The sequence below is a fragment of the Phaseolus vulgaris genome, chromosome 11 (assembly GCF_051622355.1).
Source record: "Phaseolus vulgaris cultivar YP4 chromosome 11, ASM5162235v1, whole genome shotgun sequence".
NCBI lineage: Eukaryota > Viridiplantae > Streptophyta > Magnoliopsida > Fabales > Fabaceae > Phaseolus > Phaseolus vulgaris.
In genome coordinates this window covers 6,887,297-6,909,224 of record NC_143508.1, presented here as the reverse complement: position 1 = coordinate 6,909,224, position 21,928 = coordinate 6,887,297, and the positions used below count along the sequence as shown (strand labels likewise).

General features: G+C 27.5%; 1 protein-coding gene across 2 annotated transcripts; it reads right to left on the bottom strand.

The window, feature by feature from the left end:
* Positions 1-936: 936 nt before the first annotated feature.
* LOC137828710 (MLO-like protein 6) lies at positions 937-7,234 on the bottom strand. 2 transcript variants are annotated; one of them, XM_068635394.1, is made up of 15 exons: positions 6,792-7,234; positions 6,587-6,644; positions 6,251-6,489; positions 4,785-4,901; positions 4,629-4,689; positions 4,408-4,496; positions 3,800-3,874; positions 3,025-3,119; positions 2,746-2,795; positions 2,569-2,609; positions 2,298-2,471; positions 2,080-2,115; positions 1,741-1,808; positions 1,579-1,639; positions 937-1,495 (listed from the first exon to the last, which is right to left on the bottom strand). In XM_068635394.1, exons 1-15 carry the CDS (start codon positions 6,909-6,911, stop codon positions 1,079-1,081), a joined length of 1,701 nt encoding a protein of 566 aa, XP_068491495.1. In that variant the 5' UTR covers positions 6,912-7,234; the 3' UTR covers positions 937-1,078. The 2 variants fall into 2 exon arrangements, with proteins under 2 accessions (XP_068491495.1, XP_090153563.1); XM_090297437.1 differs by having other exon boundaries at positions 4,629-4,708; positions 6,792-7,150.
* Positions 7,235-21,928: the final 14,694 nt, after the last annotated feature.

Here is a 21,928-nt window from a genome sequence, read left to right as displayed (position 1 = left end):
ATCAGAAATAGGATCACCACCTACATAAATTTACAATGAATCTTAATCTCGCACATTCAAGTTATAAATAGACGTAGAAGATATTTCTATAGATATTAATTGAAACTAGTTTTTTTTAGATTCCTTATTTTTGACAAGTGCAAGACCAAAATTACTAGTTATTATCAATTTCTTAAATAGGTACATTCTTACTAGTATTTTTATGTGAATATTATCAACTCTCATTCTTTTATTAAAGAGGTAAAATTTCACAAGATAACTAATAAATTAAATAATTTTATTTTAAAATATTAAAATAGATAAATTGTGAGAACTTTACATCATTTTATTATAAAAAAGTTGTACTAATTTTAATTTTAACTCAATCTCATAAATTCGTTAGGGATAGACTCAAAATGACTCTGATATCATATTCGAAGTGAACTTTAAACCTAACTCAATTCCATAAAACCGGCTCATGGGTGAGATTTACATCCACTTATATAAAATGAAATATTTTCATTTCTAATCCATGTGGTATCTACAACAAACTTACCCAAAATCGTTTATTATTGCATTAATGGTCAGTTTACATCATGTTAGTATTCCTATTTTATAGCTTCCACTAATTGTAATTTTATTATATATATTATTAGAATAAATCAAAATGATTAAAACGAATTCACCAGTTACCATTACATTAAATTAGTTTTTATAACTTTTCTCTTCTATTATTTATTCAATTAGTTCCTACACATAGAACCGGCTCACTCGAGATTTGCATAAAATGTAGATATATCTACAACTAACAAAGATACCCAAAACCAAAGACACATAAGACAAAATCCTGCATGAACACCTAATACTACCTAGACTGCTTAAAGGAAGGAAACCTGACTAAAAGAAGGAGAGAAAAACAGATTTAGATCCCCACTACCGATCCAGAACAAGACACGGTTTACAATGTGTTATGCACGCATCTTTTATATATAAGAAGATAAAGTTGTATATATATTGGTTTAAGAATTTATGTTATAATCCATTTACAGAGACGCAACACCTTGAATAAATCCAATAAGATGAATATGGTGGTGGGTGACTACGGAGCTGTGGTAGGTCTTTTATCAAAGGAGAATTCCCTGGTGTTTGCAGCAGGAACAATCTCATGGTGGGTTGTGTTAGTGGTGGGGTCATTGGTGTGACCCATTTCCATTTCGTGGTGCGAGTAGGAAGGAGAAGGGGATTCAACGTCCCAGGGCTGGGTGTGGTCGCCGTCGACGTTCGAACGTCGTGGAGAGGTGGGGAAGCTGTCAATTTCAGAACGGTAGTAGCGCAAGAGGTGCACTGGGGACATGTTGTGGCTCGGGGTTGTGGGTCTGCTCGACATCGGTGTCACCGACAACGACAAGGGTCCCACACGGTTCTGTCTTATCTGCTTCTTCGCGGTCTGGTGCCAGTTCCGCAGTGCCTCAGCAACTCTTTCGTTGAATATCGTTGGCTTCATTGTTGAACCCATCTGTTATATATTAGTTGTCATTAATAATTCTAACCTTTTCTACTCGAGAAGAAGCATAGGGAGGAATAAGATTTTATTGCTACCTGTGTAACTAGGGCATAGAGAGGAAGAGTAACGTAGCTGCACAGGATTTGAATAAGAACCCTGATAAACCCGATTAAACCATCATTAAGTTATAATTAACATTTTAATGCAAGATCAAGATTTGTAGTTTGAGTTAAGATGAATGGTGAGATGATACCAACCCCATTGTGATTCTGATCACTACATCCTCTGTATGTGCGTGGAAACAAGATTTAATCCCAAATTGAAGCTGTGATTGAAATAAATTAATCAATTAAATCAAACAAGTTCCTAATATCAAGGATAAATAAAAATCATGAAATGAAATATAAACCAAGCTAGTTTCATTCAGCAAGAGAGAAAAAAATTATATATATTAGGTTTTTTTTAGGGAATATATTGTAAGCTATATATTGATCTCATAACTCAATTTATAATAAGTTTGATAATTTTCTAATGATTATTTAGTTTTGATCGATTAATGGGGTAAATTTTTGTTTGTAAATAATCATTAAACTTACCACAGACCAGGAGAAGAAAGCAAGCTGAAAAGCATTCTGTTTGGATGAAAAGAGAGACAAGAAAAGGTCAACTCATAATAAGAAACAGTCAACTGATCATAATATATAAATGAATTAATATATAATAAAAAGAAGTGAATTAGTTAAGCAGTCATGTTTATTATCTGATATACACGTTATTAATGATTTAATTATTATTAATTGAGAAACACAAGTACCTGAAAGAGCACAAAGTTAATAAGGTAAAGAATAAGACCAGGTTTGTTAAACCAGAACAAATAATCTCCTGGTTGAACCAGTGGCACTCCCTTCAGAATCTCTCCTCTTTGTTGAATTCTTAGACCCATCTCAGTTATGATCACTTGCAACTTGGTTCCAACTAACAGAATGATCTACGTTTTATGCACATTAGAAGGTTAAAATTATGGATATATATCAGCATCCATGATTTGGACCAAAATAATGAAAGTAGGAGTTGCATGTGCTCACAATCAAAGGAATGAATGGCAGCCACAGATAAGAGTACGAGCCTGTCCATGCAGATACAATATTATAGTAAATATAAATGAATAATTATCATAATAATGAGTTCTTAAACCAAAAGAATAAGTCAAATACGTCGGTAGCACGTTAATCAGAAGGTTAAGCACGTAGTTGCTTAATTACCATGAGTGTTCAAGAGGAGAAACAGCACCGCGAACAACCAGAATGGAGGACTGAAATAGTTTAAACACTTAAATCATAATATATAAAGTGTAAATCAAAATATTGTTTAATTTCTAATAACTCAAATTCTTGTACTATATATATATCAAACTTTATAGATCAAATAAAATGGACAACGTTTTATATCTATTAAACCCTTCTTAACTTTTCCATATTAATCTTAAACATCAATAAAAATAAAACAGCAAAAAAGACAAGAGACCTAGTAGTGTACAAAACCTGATTCCAACAACGACTTTGAAATCCTCATCCAGTGATCGTTTTATGTATTTCCGAAAATCAAATTTGGAGTGACTTTGAGGAGCCAAATGTGCCTGACATCAAAGTAAAATTCCAAGTCATTTATTACCAAAAATGTAATCCATAAGCATGCCAAGTTCCAAGGGTAAATAGAGTTTTTCTAGCTTCACTTCAAAATTATTGTACTTAGTGCACACAAATTTTAAACATTTAATTTTTATTTTTATTACTACCTCCTCCCTCTCAATTTATCTGAAGTTAAAGATTTGTACATATACATTAAGAAAAATAATAAATATTTTTTATATAATTTTATTAAAATTATATCCACATAAACTAATATATATTAAAGGAAAAGTAAAGTAATTCTGATAACATATTCATTTATATGATAATTTTTTTGAAAATATAATAATTAATAGTACATTTTAAAATGAGTTTGAATTAAATTAGAAAGATTAAAACTGCTGATAGTCATTTCCTTCATGAGGGAATATAAGAAGAGTTGATAAAATAAAAGAAAAGTGATAGAAAGGAAAGAAGTAACATAAGAGACACCTAATTCAATATTTCATTCAATAATTGGGAGTCATTTAAAAAAAATGTAGAATGATTTGAAATTGTTGAAATGAATTTGAAATATATATTTTCTAGGAAAGCTCAGAAAAGAAAAAGCAAAATAGTAGCGTAATTGATGGTGTTTGGATTAAAGAAAATGGGAAGTGAAACTACCAAGAAGGAGGGATTTGATTACCATGATAAATCCATGTCTTAAGGTCAAGTAATCCACTTTAGGAACTGATCGCACAAATTGCCTAAAGAAACAAACCTGAAAATCATCCAAAGTTCAGTTAAATAATGAATAATGAAGACAAATTAAACCCTAACTATGGTGTAGAGGCAAAGTGGTCCTAACACTTCACATAAAGAAAAGGTCCTATTCAGGTAGTCATGAACAAGGACCACTACAAAGTCTGAATCCGTGTTCTTATGTCAATGAATGCTTCTTTTATCCAATTTTATGGAACTTTTTTTCCAAACCCTTATGAATACTCAGTAAATAGTCTTCTCTATATGCAGAAAGTGTGTGTGTATATGCATGTGAAAATGCAGTGATCTTTCACATTATATAGTTTCTGAGATTCTGTCAATCATTTTGGTATCTGCCTTCATTGAGTTCCATATTTATAAAGTCCTCATTTACTTTAATGCCATCACAAAATGAAGTGAAAATGAAATAAATTGCTGTGTACAAAGTCAGAGAGTTCATAAATAAGTTTAGAAACAAAATTAAAATATATTAATGAGTAGGGCTAAAATTCAGCTTGCATTAAGTTTTAAAAATAAATATATTTGGCTTACAATCCACATGAGAACAGGGTTTTTGGTCCAGAAACTCAAATGCCTTCTTCCAAACGATGTTTCTCTCGCAAATCTAAATCGTTCAGGATCTGTAACATCACACAATGTGAACAATAATTTTGTGTTTTATGTTACACACAATTGATAGAGAGAGTAAATTCTTATGCATGTGTGAATCTATGAATATAGAAAAAAATTTCATGCAGAAAAGAACTATTAACCGTGTGAAAATTGGTACTCTGGTGTCTTGGTTTCCTCTTCCCATCGTTTCCACCTCTTCATCTATATATTGAGATGCAATCTAAACAAGTAAGTCATAATTATATTTTGGCAAAATAAAATTGAAATTATTTTTAAAAAATTGTCTTTAATTTTACCTTTGCTCTTCCCAGAGCCATGGTGAGAATGCAGTAAAGGACATGAAAAACAGTTAGCACAAAGATAAATATATGGAGTTGATGGATTCCCTCCGATGACACAAACGGGACTTTACCCTGAAACATTTTGCATGATCAAAGAAGAACATTACATAAAATAAATATATTATGTATATCAACAGACAAAATATTTATGATATAGTACAAATTTTACCTTATAAATGAATTTTATTTTATATAAGATTGAGTTAACCTAAAGTATTCTTATATATTATATAGCTATTAAACTCTTCTACCATTGCATATGTACTTATATTCTTATATTTTCTTAGTCACTTTCATTTCCTTTTCTTTTTTAATTTCTCTTTCCGTGCAAGTATTGGCATCCATAGAAACTTCAACTTTTCAACTCTTAATAATATTCCAGTCTTTTTCCAAATAAAATAGTCAGTAGATGATGAAAATAAATTAAGACAGCAATTTTTTAAAAAAAAGAAAATGAAAGATTCAGATTTGCATGACGTGTTGTATCATTTTTCTAGTTTTGTATTATTAATACTTGTCACTCAGAAAGGAAAAAAATTCTTTGTTAATTGGACAATATTTGTGGTGGAGATTTTGATTGTATCAGATATTAGCATTTGATCCTTCCTTCCTATACATGAAGACTTTTAACATATTGGCCCCCCAAGACATTATATTTCCTCTGACTTGAGTGACACAACAATAGAAGAAATACACAACCATAATACGTATCACTGTCGTATATTTTAATACAGAAACGACTTCTTCAAAAACAATTAAGAAACCTTGACATAATTGAGTTGACATAACTGTCTTTAATTGTTTTTCTGTCCTATATTACAAGCCTTAGCCATTTTTTTTTATTTTTTAAAAAAGTACATTAAATATTCTTATTGTTACTTTTTTAATTAATTATCTATTATTCCACTTATCTCTAATATAAATTTATTTTACAGAAAACCGAATTAATTATAAGTCTATATTAATAACGTAATATCGTAATAAAAAATTATAAATATAAAAAGCTATAACATATGTATTTATCATTATATCACAGTAAAACGTTTCTATCAGTATAGATTTAATGTCTACACTAACCATTTATTTTTTGTTAAGAAAAAGTCTTTACCTTATTTTATTTTACTGATTTGGAAAGATAGAAAAGTAAATAAAATATCCTCTTCGATCATATGACTCAACAACTGGTATCACTTTCAATCTCTATTATACTGTTTGTCAAAAGAGAACAATTTTCTTAACATGTTACTAAAAGTCATGAATCTCATGTTAAAAAAAGTGTATGACAGAAGTGTATACCAGAAGTAAATCATAACTACTGTGTGCATAGCTATAAAACTAGACTAGAGAAAAATTGTGAAGCAAAATATGGTAGAAATTGCATACAGTGTGAGAACTGAGAAGAATGACAAAATCCTACCAACCTCGCCACACTTGTCACTTCCTCCTCCCGCCAAAACACGGCGTGGATTTACATCGTTTGAACCATGGAACGCCGCTAACAACCTGCGGCTGTTGGTTCCCTGTCCTGATTCTTCACTATGCGTGTCGTCGGCGCTACAAGGGTGCCATGTCGATGCAATTTTTTCTGATATGCATATTCTTGATACCAGACCTTGTCCTACCGTTAAAAGCAACGACAAGAACCCCAATAACATAAGCTCTGCAACAACCCAACAACTGCTTGATTAATTAAAATTAATCACAGTTTTCATTTTTTAAGTAATGATTAAGATTTTCCTATTGTTAATAGTGTAAACCTGATTTGATCTTTTCGAGTGACTCGTACAGCGCTCTTTTGCGCTTCTTCTTCAACCACTGCTTGCATGCACGTATGATTAATGATCAATATATATGTAACCTCACAGATTAACATAGAAATGAGTATGTGAAAGAAAAAACGGTTGAACAAGTTATTTTGTACAACAATGGAGTGTTGGAGTACAAAATGAAAATAGTTTATACCTGTCCTATGAGGTGGATGATGTGTTCGATGATTATAGATATAAAGATCAGAACAAAACAGACAGTGGAGACGGCCCATGTGGGTGTTTCCTCCAAGTTTCTTCCTCCGCCACCTGCCATGGATATTAGTTCTTCTTTGGAATGTTGGGTTTTTTTGTTTCAATGGTTGGTGATGAAAAGGTGAAGGTGGAGGATGAGGAAAAGTTATGCAAAAAAAGAATGAAGAGAAGAGTTTTAAAGAGAAAGGATGGGAGTTATGAAACTGTGTTGAAGTTGTGTTAATGATTGAAGTGTGGTTTTGGGAGAAAAAATATGGTGTGTAAAAGAGAAAGAAGAGAATTTATGCATAAGAGCTTTCTACTTGTCTTTTCATATCAAAACAACAATAACTAAGGGTCTTGCCCTTGACTTTGACGTTTAATTTTTTGTTTAGATTTATGTATATGAGAAAAGAGCAACCCACTAAAAAAAAAACCTACATATAGTCACAGAATGTCTCTAATTTTAAATTACATTTTGTACCATATAGGACCCACATCGGACTCATGCGATTGTCTTATATGACCGAAACCATCTCAGTCTTATATGTAATCGATTACATGTCGAAAATTTAGAACAATTTTTAAATCAAGTATAATATTAACGTCTAATTAAGTAATAATTTTAAATTTAATCAATCATAATAAATTGATTGTATATCTTCATTAACACGGATTAAAGATCTTGTTTATATTAATGGAGATTCATCCGCTTAAAGGAGCTGGAAAACTCTATCGATAGATTGTTACTGGAATAAGTAAGGTTACATTCTATAACATTTTTATTTTTCAAATTACCTTAAAATTGACTTGAAACGTTGGATTTTTTTTTTTTTTACAGGTAGACACACATCTTCCTAGGATAAGAGACTTACTTATCATGTCTTGAACAAAACAATTTGACAACATAAGGATAGAAGATTTGATAAGGAAATAGGAAGGTATAATAACTCTTTACTAGCAAAATGGAAATGGAGAAAATGGACTAAAATAAAAATAAAATAAAAGGTAAATGGAAAGAAGTTTTAATAAAATAAAAATAAAATAAAAGGTAAATGGAAAGAAGTTTTAATATAACAATATTAAACACGGATGAACATAGTAAGATTATACCTCTCAATCAGAAATTTTGGTGGTGACTAGACTAAAAAAAATAGTAGAATATGATAGTAATCGATAAACATATATTTATTCTCACTCAATAGCTTTAATGATGGATTATTAGACTATAATAATAAATAAATTTATTGTTTTAATTTAGATTCATATAATTGGGTTTATTTGGGTCTTAACTATTATTATTGTTAATTTTGTGTTTTTAGAGTAAATTATTCGGAGGAAGCATCTACCTTTGTGGATGGGTCAAATATGCAAAAGACCTCAAGTTGCTTCTTGAATCGAACAAATTATGAGGAGAAGAAAGAGAAAATAAAATATACAATATCTCAGAAACAGAATTGGAAACAAATCTTTGCAAAATACAAGAATTCTGGAAAGATGGAAACTTTTAACAAAATATAAACTACAATATTTTCCCAAGATCCTTGGAGCAGAAAAGCCCATAAAAGGACACAAACATCAAGGAGAAAAAGGGAGCTTCATAGGATTTTCTTAGTTTCTTTTCTTCTTTGTACTTTTTTTTTGTTTTGCCTCTGCATGGAAGACTAAACCTTTTTGGTTGATTCCTTTGTAATTTTCCATTAAGTTCTTATGCTTTGTTCAATAAAAGTTTCAATTTTTAACTCTCTATAGCAGTTGTTTTTATTGTCTAATCTTCTGGAAAAACTAGTTTTTGTGAGAGGTTGTACTTGAACGCATGATTGAAAGTATTCCTTATCTTAAAGTAACGCATGTTCGATATGGTTTAACTCAGTTGGAGAATTGAGAAAAGATTAATATTTAAGAATGTAAAATAAAAAAAGATTATCAGATAAGTTACAATTATTAATTAATCATATAAGTGAAATCTTCGAATTTAAAATTAGTAGGCATACATTTAAAATAAAATGTTTTATATATTAATTTTAATATATTAAATTAAAGATATTGGTTAACCATCCCAAAATTTAGAAATATTTATATAATTATTTTTAATATATATATATATATATACTAAAAGTATTAATTTTAAATTTTAGAATAAAAATAAATTTGAACTATTGAAAACATATTTAAAATGAAATAATAATAGAAAACTGACTTAATTGTTTTACATTAAATGTGTATGACTTTTAAGTTTAATGAATAGTAACATTTTATGAGAAATTACTCTGTATTAAGATTTAGGCAATATTTGACTTCTCAACTTTTTGGTTTTGCTTCCATGGGTGGAGGAGAAGTGGGGACAAATATATTTTTCAAAAAGCTCTTAAAAATTAAGTAACTTGTTTATTAATAAAAAGAAAAGAAAAATGCCTTAAAAGTCAAAGTGAATAACTTTTAGAGGAAAAAAGTGCTTCTCGCAAGACGCTCACGGAATTGTAGTATTTTATCACATTGCCAACTGTCATTGAACTGTAAAATAGTTTGTTGGAATTTGTGATGAACAACAAATTATGATTAAATATAACGGTTTGTCACAAAAAAATTCTTTATAATTGACTCATTATCCACGAGTTACCAAACAGGAATAAATTATTGTAAAGTAACCTTTTGTAGTTGTAGTTCGTCATATCTCCAATCATTGAAATAATTTTCAATTACTTCAAATTATTTATTTCTTTTGTCCAACAAATTATATCTTGCAATGTGTATCTTGTCACTTCCATTATATTTGAATTAATAAATATGTCAATTATAATATATATTAAAATTAAATATAATTTGTTCTTGAAGTGCTTACTCTGATGCGAGAATAATCAACTTTCCTTCAAATCTTTAACTGTTGTTCTCTAAAATTTTACTAAAACTCGATTTTTCAATATTTAGGTTTACTAGATTTTACTTAACGAGTTCACGATCTAATAAAAAAAAATGATATATTTGTAATGATTTTTCGACGATTAAGTTTGTTTTAGTATTAAATGTGTGATAAATGAAATTCATTTACTTATTCATTACATCTCATAATTATACTACTAGATATTGGACTTTACTAATTTTATTGAACTTTTTATTTATGGTATTTTTATTATACTAGACTAAATCCTTATCCTTGTATATTTATCATTAATTAACCAGTAATTCATATTTGATTTTAACCTTATTACATTAATTTTAAATCATTTTTATCAATACCACAAAAATTGCCTTGATCAACATTTGACTAAGACAAGACAAGACGTTACATTAAGTTAAATAAATTAATAACGAATATATTAACATTAATTTTAATCGTAACAATTAATAATTCATTGTTATTTCTAAATAATAAGTAGGTTTAATTACCTTTTTCGTTCCTATAGCCAATAGTAAAGTGGTTTTTAAAAAATTCAATTTGGTCCCTAAGTTTTTTAAAATGTATTTAAAATGGTCATTTATGTTAAATATCACGCGTTACGTGGTGCTTATGTGGCAGACACGTGTAAGTTACGTGGATTGTGCTTACATTACTTTGGTGAATACTGAATTAGGGTTTAGGTTATTCAAATTGAGAATTTCGAATTTCTGATTTAGGGTTTCTGATACGAGGATTGCTCCCCTGGTTGGATTCTGTGGTGCGTTTCCCTGCTTCGATTCCATTCGGAGGTGTGCTCCCCTCATTCGATTATGTGGTGCGATCGTGAGTTACAATGGTGAGCTGCGTTCCCATGGTCAATTTGGAGGAGCGATTATGTGGTGCGGTCCAGAAGTGGTGAAGGGGCAGCGATTGCGACATTTTCAAGACCCAACACGAGACTTAAGTTACAGTCCATCAGAGGCCGCTTTTGGTAGCATGAATGCTTTTGGAACTCACTCATTTCTAAACATATGTATTTTTGAAAAACAATTATTATAGGACCAAACTGTGGTAGCTCTTATGGAGTCATTAGTGAAGAAAATCTGTTTGTGTTTTATTTTCTAATGTATTACATATCTTTTGTATTACTTTTACATACTTTACCTTTATATTATTATAACATCACAGTTTTCTTTCATTTATTTAGTCTTTGATGAGATTGACCTCTGCTTGCTCTGAATTTTCTTGCTGTGTTGTCCAAATCAGAGTTCTTAATTGTTCATGATACTAATCTGTTTGATTCTTAATTTCAATTGTATAATACCTTTCAATCTCAAACCTTGGAGAAAAAACTTATATAGCGGTTGCACATTTTTAAATGTTGTTTAAATTTTTCTGAGAATATCACTGCTTATCTTTTCTATAAATATCTTCTAAACAGCCAACGTATTTGATGTACCCTCACATCACTTTTGTGAAATCTTCAATCAGGTTTCATTTACATATAATAAACTTGAGTTTACAATGTAACCTTGGCCCTGGGAATTGCAAATCAATTAACCAACATAGTTTCAATTACGAAGTTTACTTCGCTCACTGCAACCATTGTGGAATTGTCCATTAGACCATTATGATATGCATATCACCTTATTCAGACACAGGATAGCTGAACTTTATTGTCTCATAAAAAAGTAAAAGCTTAAGATGTATACCAGAGGTAGTATTTAACATTAATGTTCAAGCTAAGCAAGTCTAACCCATGTTAGTTTATTCTGATACTGATTTCAAGAATGAATCTGCATCTTAATTTGGTTACACCATTCTTGTTTTCCACAATGCTAACTTATTCAACCCCAAAATTATGCAACACCACAAAACAAGAAAATAGTACATAACTTCTATGTCAACCACTTGCTAAAATTCATTTTTCATTGATACAGATCTAGATACATATTACATACTAGACATAATCAACTCAACACACTAATACATATTACATTAATTCTTTCAATCATAATCCCAACCAAAACATACATTCAGACGTCACTCAAGGGAATTTTAAGAAAATAATCAACATAGCAAGGTTTATTACAACAACAACACACAACTCTACTAACAACATCTTTATCCACTTTCTTGACAACCCTACAAATCTTGTTTCTTTGTCTAGCAATAGTTCCGTCTTTGTCATCCCCAATGTCTTCAATGCACTTGCACCATCTAAAAAAATTGCATCCCATGCTTACGCCACTCCTACTCTGTATTAGACAAAACCATAAGCAAAAAATCAATACCAATGCATTTTTTTTTTCATAAGCCATAGTTTAATACATCTCACCTTATACTTTGGACACCTCCAAAATTGCCTCTCACAATTTTTGACCATTGTTGCGGTTCTCAAAACCACAAATTCCCCACAATCGCAAATGGGAGCAACAAAAGTCGTCCTACTCCCACCACCATGGCTAGAATTCGATCGTTGTTGTTACACTTCCATTCGGTTACAGCTACATGATGATACAGATGCAGATCTATATGCACACATTTCCACCACAAACGGAACTACACCCACGAACGAATCACAAACCACAAGATCGCACCTCTGAATTCACTCGCACCACAGAATCGAATGAGGGGAGCACACCTCCGAATGGAATCGAAGCAGGGAAGCGCACCACAGAATCCAACCAGGGAAGCAATCCTCGTATTAGAAACTCTAAATCAGAAATTCGAAATCCCCAATTTGAATAACCTAAACCCTAATTCAGTATTCAATAAAGTAATGTAAGCACCATCCACGTAACTTACACGTGTCTGCCACATAAAAACACCACTTAACGCTGTTTAGTGATATTTAACAGAAATGACCATTTTGAATACATTTTAAAAAACTTAGGGACCAAATTGAATTTTTAAAAAATCACTGTACCAAATTGACTATTGGCTATAAATATAGAGACGAAAAAGGTAATTAAACCTAATAAGTATTAAGTATTGAATTACAAACGAGACAAAAATTATTATTCTCATAATAAATCTCCATCCAATATTTCTTTTTGTTAATTAACCTTATTAAATGTTTGAAACTTATATAAATATACATATATATACTATAAGAATTTTTCATTTAATACTCTTTTATTACTATTGTTAGAGTAAAAGTTCTTCCACAACCACTCATTTTATGCTTTAAACTATAAGTAATTCTACCATCTCATTTTCTAACGGAATATATTCCTTAGTAAACACCTCCTTAACAGCTTGTTTGTTTCAGAACGCACAAAACTTTTGCAAGCAAACAAAAAGAACAGAAAGTGAAAAAACCAATAAAAAAATATAATTAAAATTAAGAAATCGAGGTAAAAAGGCTGGGTTCTTTTTTCTTTGTAAATCAAAGTATCCTTAATTTTATTTGTATCAAATTTTAATAATATTATTAATAAAAATAAACAATAATAAATAATAATAAAAGTAAATATATTTATTTATTATATAATAATATTATTATTAATTATAAAAAATAATATATAAATTAATTAATTATTTTATTATTATTTAAATATTTTTAAAGAAGATAAGGATAAATTTGTAAATTTACATTTTATATATTTTTTAAAAATTAAAAAAAATTACACATCCATCTTATCACTTACAAACTTTAATAAAATTTTCTCAGAAATCTACTTTAGCATATCTCAATCCAAACAACTTCATTTTTCTCTTAAATCATTCCAAATTCACTCCCTCAAAATTTCTCTCAATTCAAACCCACCAAAGTACATATATGGAAAGTCTTTTTCAAAGAAGGAGAAAACTATTTAGAACAAGATCACTCATGGACTTCGGGAGCACTCAAATGCAATTTCACCTATCTAGTTTTGTGACATAAATGAATTTAGACTTATGGATGACACATTTATATAATAATAATTAATTTTTAAAAATTAAATTAATATTATTTCATTAAAAAAACACACACACACACACATATATATATATATATATATATATATATATATATTAAAATGAAAAAGGAAGTGCTCTCGAGTCCATTTTCGCTCAAACGAGACCTATGATGAAATTTTGGGTGCTCTCGAGTTGATTCTCGCTCAAGCGAGCAAATTCTCGCTTAAGCTAGACTCTATGTAAAAGAAAATTACTGATTTTTATTTTTATATTTGCTTTTAAAATGTGGCTTTATTTCTTTCTGTATAGTTTCTACTTATAAATTATGTAGACTTTTATTTTATTTATATTTAATTGAAAATCCTTTAATTAGATATTTATGTGATTATTGGATGAAATTTTGAGTGATTTGAAATTCTACGCTTTGGTATGATGTAATTGTGTGATTTGGGATATTGTGAGATTTAGAATATGAATTTAATTGTGTTAAGATTGTTTAGGATTTGTCTAGAAGGAGATATCCTGACTCTCCTGAGATAATGAAATCATATAGATGAAGTTATTTAGGTGGTAAAAGTCGAAGGAGATTCATATAAATGGGTAAGTTGTTTAAAAGATAATTAACTTGACCTATTATATGAATTAACCCTATCATACTATGAGAGATGATATTGAAATTATTTATGTGCATGGCTGTGTGCATTTCATAGTAACATAATATGACAAGTGCAGATCTCTGAGTCTAAGTCAACGAGTCTTCTGAAAGTAAAATCAAGTGTCTATTTGTTGTGAGTCAGTAGAAGTCTAACATGTGAAAGATTAATTATGATTTTTTTAATAGACACTTGATAGTTTGAGAAATTGTATGAGACGTAATTAATTTTTTTATTAATTTGAAATTAAAATTATATAGCTTACTCATGTTCTTTGTTTGTGTTTGTTTCTTTTATGTGATGATTGTGTTTTACACGGGAGTAGATGATGTTGCAGGTAATAGAGTTAGTAGTTGGAGGATGAGATAACTTTAATTTGAATACTTTATGTTTTTTTTAAAAAAACTTTAATATATATATATATATATATTAAAATCTTTATGGAGGGGATATCTTTTTGAAATACAATCACAAGATAGTTATATATATTCATATGTTAATTAGGTATTGTTTGTTTTAATTATACGAGTAAAGATTAGGAATGCTACAGATTATACTAACTTTATTTATGTATTATATTATTAGTGACTGCTGATTACTTAACGGATTAAAAGTCACTGTATATAGCTATTTATTCTCATATATTTATTAAAAAATTAAGAAAATACATTGAGTATTTTCAAAAAATTTTAAAATGATACATGACAATTTTCATCCCGTGATTTGAAGGTGAACTATGATATTCTAATCAAAATATGAAAATTACACTTGTAATTCTATTTTTTTCTGTATAAATCGTTTTAAATTAAAAAAAATACTCGAATTAATATTTAAATATAAGAAACACCTTTTTAAAATATACCTAATAAATAGCATCCACTTTTTTAATTATTTTTTGGAAATGTGATTCTTGATATTGTGTATTTTTTGTGCAATAAAAATATTCATAAAAAATATCAACATGATGAATTGTCTATAAAATGTATTATATCATCATTAATTATTATTATTAATATAATGTAGATTTAAATGTGTATATCAGTAATTGAAATAAAATCAAATAAAGTTTATATCAACAAAGGTAAATACAACGTCGAATTGTGTGATATTTTCTATAACGAAGCATTAATTATAATTCTAATTTTTATGAAGGATTATTTCCTATACAATTTCAACTTATACGGTATTAATACTCGACACAGCATTTGGGACCAAAACATAAATATATAGGTAGAATAATGAAGAAAAAAAGTCTTATTTGAATACTTTTTATAATAAATTTATTTTTTTAATCAGAAAATAAATATATACTTACTACTAGTGCAAAAATCTCAATTTACAACCGTTATTAACAATGTTACGAAGTCACTGTTGTCACAAGAGATGTCGTAACATTGTTGTATTTTTTACGAATTTTATAATGATTATTAAAAAAATATTAAATAAAAACTAATTTTAAAAATTAAATATAATTAATTATTATATTAATTAAATTAAATATTATTTTAAAAATTAAAGTTTGTAGCAAAAATTTTAATAACTAATTAAATATTAATTCATAAATTTTATTAATAATAAAAAATTTAGATATTAATAATTTTTTTAATCTTTAAAATAGTATTTAATTTAATTAATATAATAATTAATTAATTTTTATTTTTAAAATTAATTTTTATTTAATGATTGTTTTAGTAGATCTGTACTTAAAAATATAAGAAATTATGTTTGTCTTGCTGCAAAACCGTTGTTAAAACTGGAAATGACAATAATTATTTATAGAATCGTCGTCATTGCTTTTGTATTTATTTTATGCCAAATTGAGTTTCTTCTTCTGCGCGTGTTTAATTTTTCTTTTTTCCGATTTTGCTTTCTCTCTCATTATAGTATTTGATTCCTGCCATTCAATCCTTTGATTAACTTTGTACAGGCTTTTGATGCCCTCCTTCCAACCGTCCAGTTAGTTTTTATTTTATTTTATTTATTTATGTTATTATATTTAATTTATATATATATATATAATAGTTAAGTATTTTGGGTTTAAAATTAAATTATATTATGTTTGTGGATATAGAATAAAATATTATTATTAATAAGATTTCTTTATTTAAAGGGTTGATATTGGGTCTCGGGAGTATTTCACTTTAGATTTTGGAAAGTTCATGTTTTAATCATTGTGTTGCTCAAGTTTTGCTACATTTGTTTATTAAGAGATATTTAATTTTCTATTTGAAATTTAATATATTTATTTTTCTAATACTTGTTCAATTTTAAAAGTTCTTACATCAAACTAAACATTATATAAAAAGTAATGGAGGTTGTATCAACACTAATTGTATTCAATTGTTCGGTTGGACAATTTGGAAAGAGTAATCAATTTTTATTAGTTCATAACTTATAATCTATATTTCATACGTTTTACTTAATTTTGGTTCATTGAATGTGTTTATCTTCTTCAAGTACATATTTGATTGTGAAGATTTCATATTATCACTTTCATTTCATATCACTTGAATGTTAAAATGTTGTTGAAATATAAGAGATGATGATTAAAGTTTATGTACTATTGTTTTCAACACACTCATAACTCACATTTTCTTCTTTTCCCTAAGGGTTTGCAATTTACTTGCCACCACATGTGGAATCTTGAAAAAGATATGAAAAAAAAAAGGCAGGATGCTAGTACAACATTAGTTAGACACATTATTTTCTAAACGGTAACATTTTCCTTCTCTAAAACTTAAATTTTTTTTCTCAACATTTTCAATATGAATCACTACTCCAATAGAGAACTTTTACATTGATTATTGGAAATTATACATTAGTTGGCCGACCAATGTAAAAATTGGAGAGGTTTCAAGATTGATTGTAAGGCCAACAAATATAAAATGTACCACTTTTTTTCACCAGTTAGAATCACAATCGATCTGAATATGGTATTTTGTTTTAAACTTTCCTAATTTAACCTCTTGGTAAAATTTACATTTTTTATGACTTAATCCGAACAATAAAATTATAACAATAATTAAATTTCTCACTCATTCGCACCCAAATGTGTAAAAATAACACATACAAACAATTCGATCTCAAAACCTAACAAAATAAAATTATAACAATAACTAAATTCATCCCCTTAAAACACAAATATGTAAAAAAGAATATAAACAATTCATATATTAAAACCTAACAAGTTCATGACGCACACTTTATATCTAAACGTATAGAAACAAGTTTACACTTTTAGGATTGAATATTGATAATTCTTGCAAAAGAAAGTCTTAATTGAACTTCCCAATAGAACTTTGATACAATAACAACATTAGGGTTGACTTAACAAAGACATGAGCTATTTCGTAAGGGACCATGAATGAATTTGTCACATTCAATGCACTTGACATTTAAAAAGCCTCTATTGAACCTGTAATGATTAATTACTTTGTGAAGGAAACTTTACAATCATAAACACTAGGTATATAAATGTTGAAAAAAATGCTTATGGTATTAAAGTAAAGGATCATAAATGGCTTCAAACACTTGAAGTAGTTGGTTTTAAAATTGACTGGACATTTACATGAACGGTTTAATAATCAATTATTATGTTTGACTCGAGAAAGGAAATTCGCTCTTCAATATGATTTTTAATTTTACTGTAAAGTTTGTTTTTCTAGCTGTGTACCTAATATTGTATTTGATATTTTAAAAAATTAAAAAGTTATAAATTTGAATTGTTTTTATTTTGGTATATGAATAAAGCAATTGAATAAGTACTCTAATATTAAAGTGTTTGACTTGAGTTTGAGAATTGTTCAATGTATAAAAGTGGAGTTGTTAATGCGAGGCCAAACTCTTAAATACGAGGCAAAATATTCCACACTTTGACTTTATTAGTTGTTTAAAATTTATCAGCTCTATTAGGTCTAATATTAATTTTTAAATGTATATAAATTTAGACAAAAAAATCATTCTATTAATTATTTTAATTTATTGGACCAAACTAAGCTACAAATATGTACTTTATATGAATAAGTCAAGTCTGGATGACTTGCTAAAAAGGAGATTAGTGTAGGTTAACCCGCTAACGCGTTATAGTTAGAGCATATTAAAAGTCTTAACTCATTTTTATTAATTTTTTAAATATATTTTTAAAATCATGTAAATAGTTTTCAAGTATTTAACTAGTTAATTAATTTCTTTAAAATAATTGAAAGGATTACTATTTTTATATGTTATATTCTCCATTTTTAGTTAATAATTAAATTTAATCTATAAAGGTTAATAATTTAAATTATATAATTATAATTTTTATCTTTCAAACAATAAAATAAAAAAAATTAATCCTATAAATTACTCTTTCTACTTTTTAGTATACATAAACTACAACGAGTTAAATATCAACTTATCGTGTTAAATTAGTGACAATTCCAAATTAGACAACAAATTATATATATATATATATATATATATATAAAATTGATGTTTCGTGATAATTTATTACTTGTTTATTAATTTGATTTAAATGTAATTTTTTTATTAAAAATAAATAAATAAATAAAATAAAATATTTAGAGATATTTTAACTTATATAAAGAAGAATAAGATTTTTTAAGTCACTAAAGAAAAATTCTATACACATCTAACAAAATTTCGTGTAAAAAATTATATTTTGTCTAACTGAGATGTGAAGTTGTATAGTGATACCTAACATTAAAACTTTTATTTTTTTTAAAAAAATACATCATACAATTATATATGAATGAAACAATATTAAACTGATGACGTGATTTAATTATTTTAAAACATTGTATATATTTTTTTTAATTTTAAACATTTACGAAGTGATCTATAATAATATTTTTTTAAAAGAAAACAGAATTATATTATGAACCCACGTGCCTACATTAAACTATATATAAATTATTTTTTTGTATTTATACTTATAAAATACATACTTAATAATCATGATTTCCTACCTCTCCAAATCAAAACAAAATGAAAAATCAGCATAAATCAATCCCATAAGCACATTATTCAACAAGTTAATACCGGCCACAATGGGATTTTATCATATTCAAACATTAAATTTTCATTAGATTACCGTCCAACTAATCTCTTTCTAATAACAAAATTTGGAAACTTATTTTTTTTTTTATAAATTTCCAAATACATTATTTAATCGAAGTAATATTATCATCCAATTACCACGGTAAATAAATTCAATATTGGCCACAATATATCCCAAACTTTTGTTTTGGATATAACTATCTAAATTAATGTGTAGTTTATGATGAATTTAGAAAATATTAAAGATAATATCAATTCATGTATATAAATGGAAGTAAATTTTATTTTACTATTCAGTTAAATAAATTTAAAAAGTCTATTCTTTAAAAAGGAATAAAATTCACATGATTTATAACTAAAGTTTTAAATTCGATACTTGTTTCGAGAAATAACATTATTACCAGTGTTGTTCGTTTTAGAAGTTGGTGTTTCGTTACGATTTTGTTTTTAAAAGACGAAAATGAAGGAATATATAAACAACTTTTTATCTCGATTCCTAAATTATGTAAGACTATATTGACATATCATATATGACACTATATTACATACAAAATATGAAGAAGATGTACTATTGATATTACATATGAACTGAACGTTTTCCTTTGTTCATGCATTGCCAATTGGGTTGGTAACCCAACCTACAATAATTGTCCTATCAATTGTCTAAATACAACGTTAACCTTTTGTGTTGGATATCTCCCTTTTCGTGCATAAACATTATTTTGATCACGAAACACATGTAGGGAATATTAATGAATTCAAGAAAATCTGCATTGCAAAAGTCCTAAAAGTGAAATTGAATTTTGTTGGTCTACTAGGAAATATTTTTGGTCGGCTATAATTCTCAAAGTTACAGTAAATGAGGCTTACCATAAGTAGCATCCCACCAATTTAGTACACAAAAATAAAAATCCCCCATCCCATTCCCATTTATAGTCTTTCATACCCTACCAATCTCAATCCCTTTTTTCACCACATATATATGATCCTCATCTTCTATTCAACATTATCAATTTAATCTTCTAGCCCTTTTTACTCTTTTTTTATCATGTTCTTCAACACCTCACCAACCATGTCTTTTTTCTTTTCATATTGGGTGCACTCTTAAATAGTAGACACACTTCACCCTATTATTAAAAGTCTGAATTAAAATCTTACATTATAGATAAAAATTATTATATTTAGAATTTTACATTATATAAAAAATTGTATTGTATATAGTCGAGATGACCGATCAAGATTCTCGTGAGTCCAAGATCATTTTGGTAATCTAAAATGATAAATTAATCTAAATAGTGATTAAAAAATAAATAATGTTTTTATCAGTCTGTATTATCAATTAAGACGAGATTAATCTAAAAAATTGTGCTAATCTAGATCTAATATAAACAATACTATTCTTCACCTATATAAGTAGGTGAATCTCACTTGATTTTTTCTACAATATTTATTTTTTTTATTTCTAAATATTGACTTAAATGTCAGAGAACTATTTATGGATATCTCTCCCTTCTGAATCGAGAATATCACAAGTAACCAAAACTTAAAAAGTAATCAAAAAGTTCAATCTAACAAGATAAAAAACACATTCTCTATCTACAAAAGAACATAAGTAAATTAAGTAAATAATATATAATTTTTTATAATATTATATCTTAAAATTTTTAAGTTAAAAGAGTATCGTAGTCTATTATGTCTTATTAGTACTTAATTTTTTTTTATCTTTCCATAGAAAAAATCCACATATACCCACCTCTTATTTTTAGACTTAATTGCGTATTTTACTTTAGGATATTCATTAGTTACATTTTACTTACAAAAGTTTCACTCTTTACTTTCAGGATGATGTTGTTGTCGTGTGAGTTTATCTTTTTCTATCTTATCTATTTCTCTTATAAAATCTATATTGGTTAAGTGTTAAATAGTTTTAACTTAAATTTTTTGACTTTTTTTTAATATTTTTAAGTGTTTGATTTTATTTTATTTATTTATAAAAAAAATATTATTATTCAATAAATTAACTTTTTCTCTAAAAAATTGCATAATTTGGGCAATAAGAACCAGATTTATGGATTAGTATGGAACCAAATTCACATTTCGCCGAGTTTTTATTTTTCATCTTAAAAATTGGAGTAATCTATTCTAGAGGAATCTTTAATAATTTCCGAAACATGTTAAAATTTTAAATATTTATAAAAAATCATTTCTGGAATATACTTATTATATTTCAAAAATTAATTTCCTTGAATTTACTCTTTAATAACTTTTAGAAAGAGATAATTATTTTAAACAATAGAAACATAAAAAAGGAGTGTATTAATAAAATGGAAGAGGACTAAATAGTAATTGCTGTATTAATCACGTATTAAAATAATTAAAATGTAGTTAGGTGTCTTTGTGTGCTACACGACCCACCTATTTATTTTAAATTGTACTTAATCCAAAATCATAAAGGACATACCTACATGGACTTTCTTTCATCTTAGAAAGGAACTTCTTTCTTCTTCTTTTTTTCAAAAAAAAGGCTAAATGAGGTTATTTCTAGTTTCATTCCCATTTAACATTTATTTTACAACCTAGAAAAAAAAATGTAGAATCAATCAC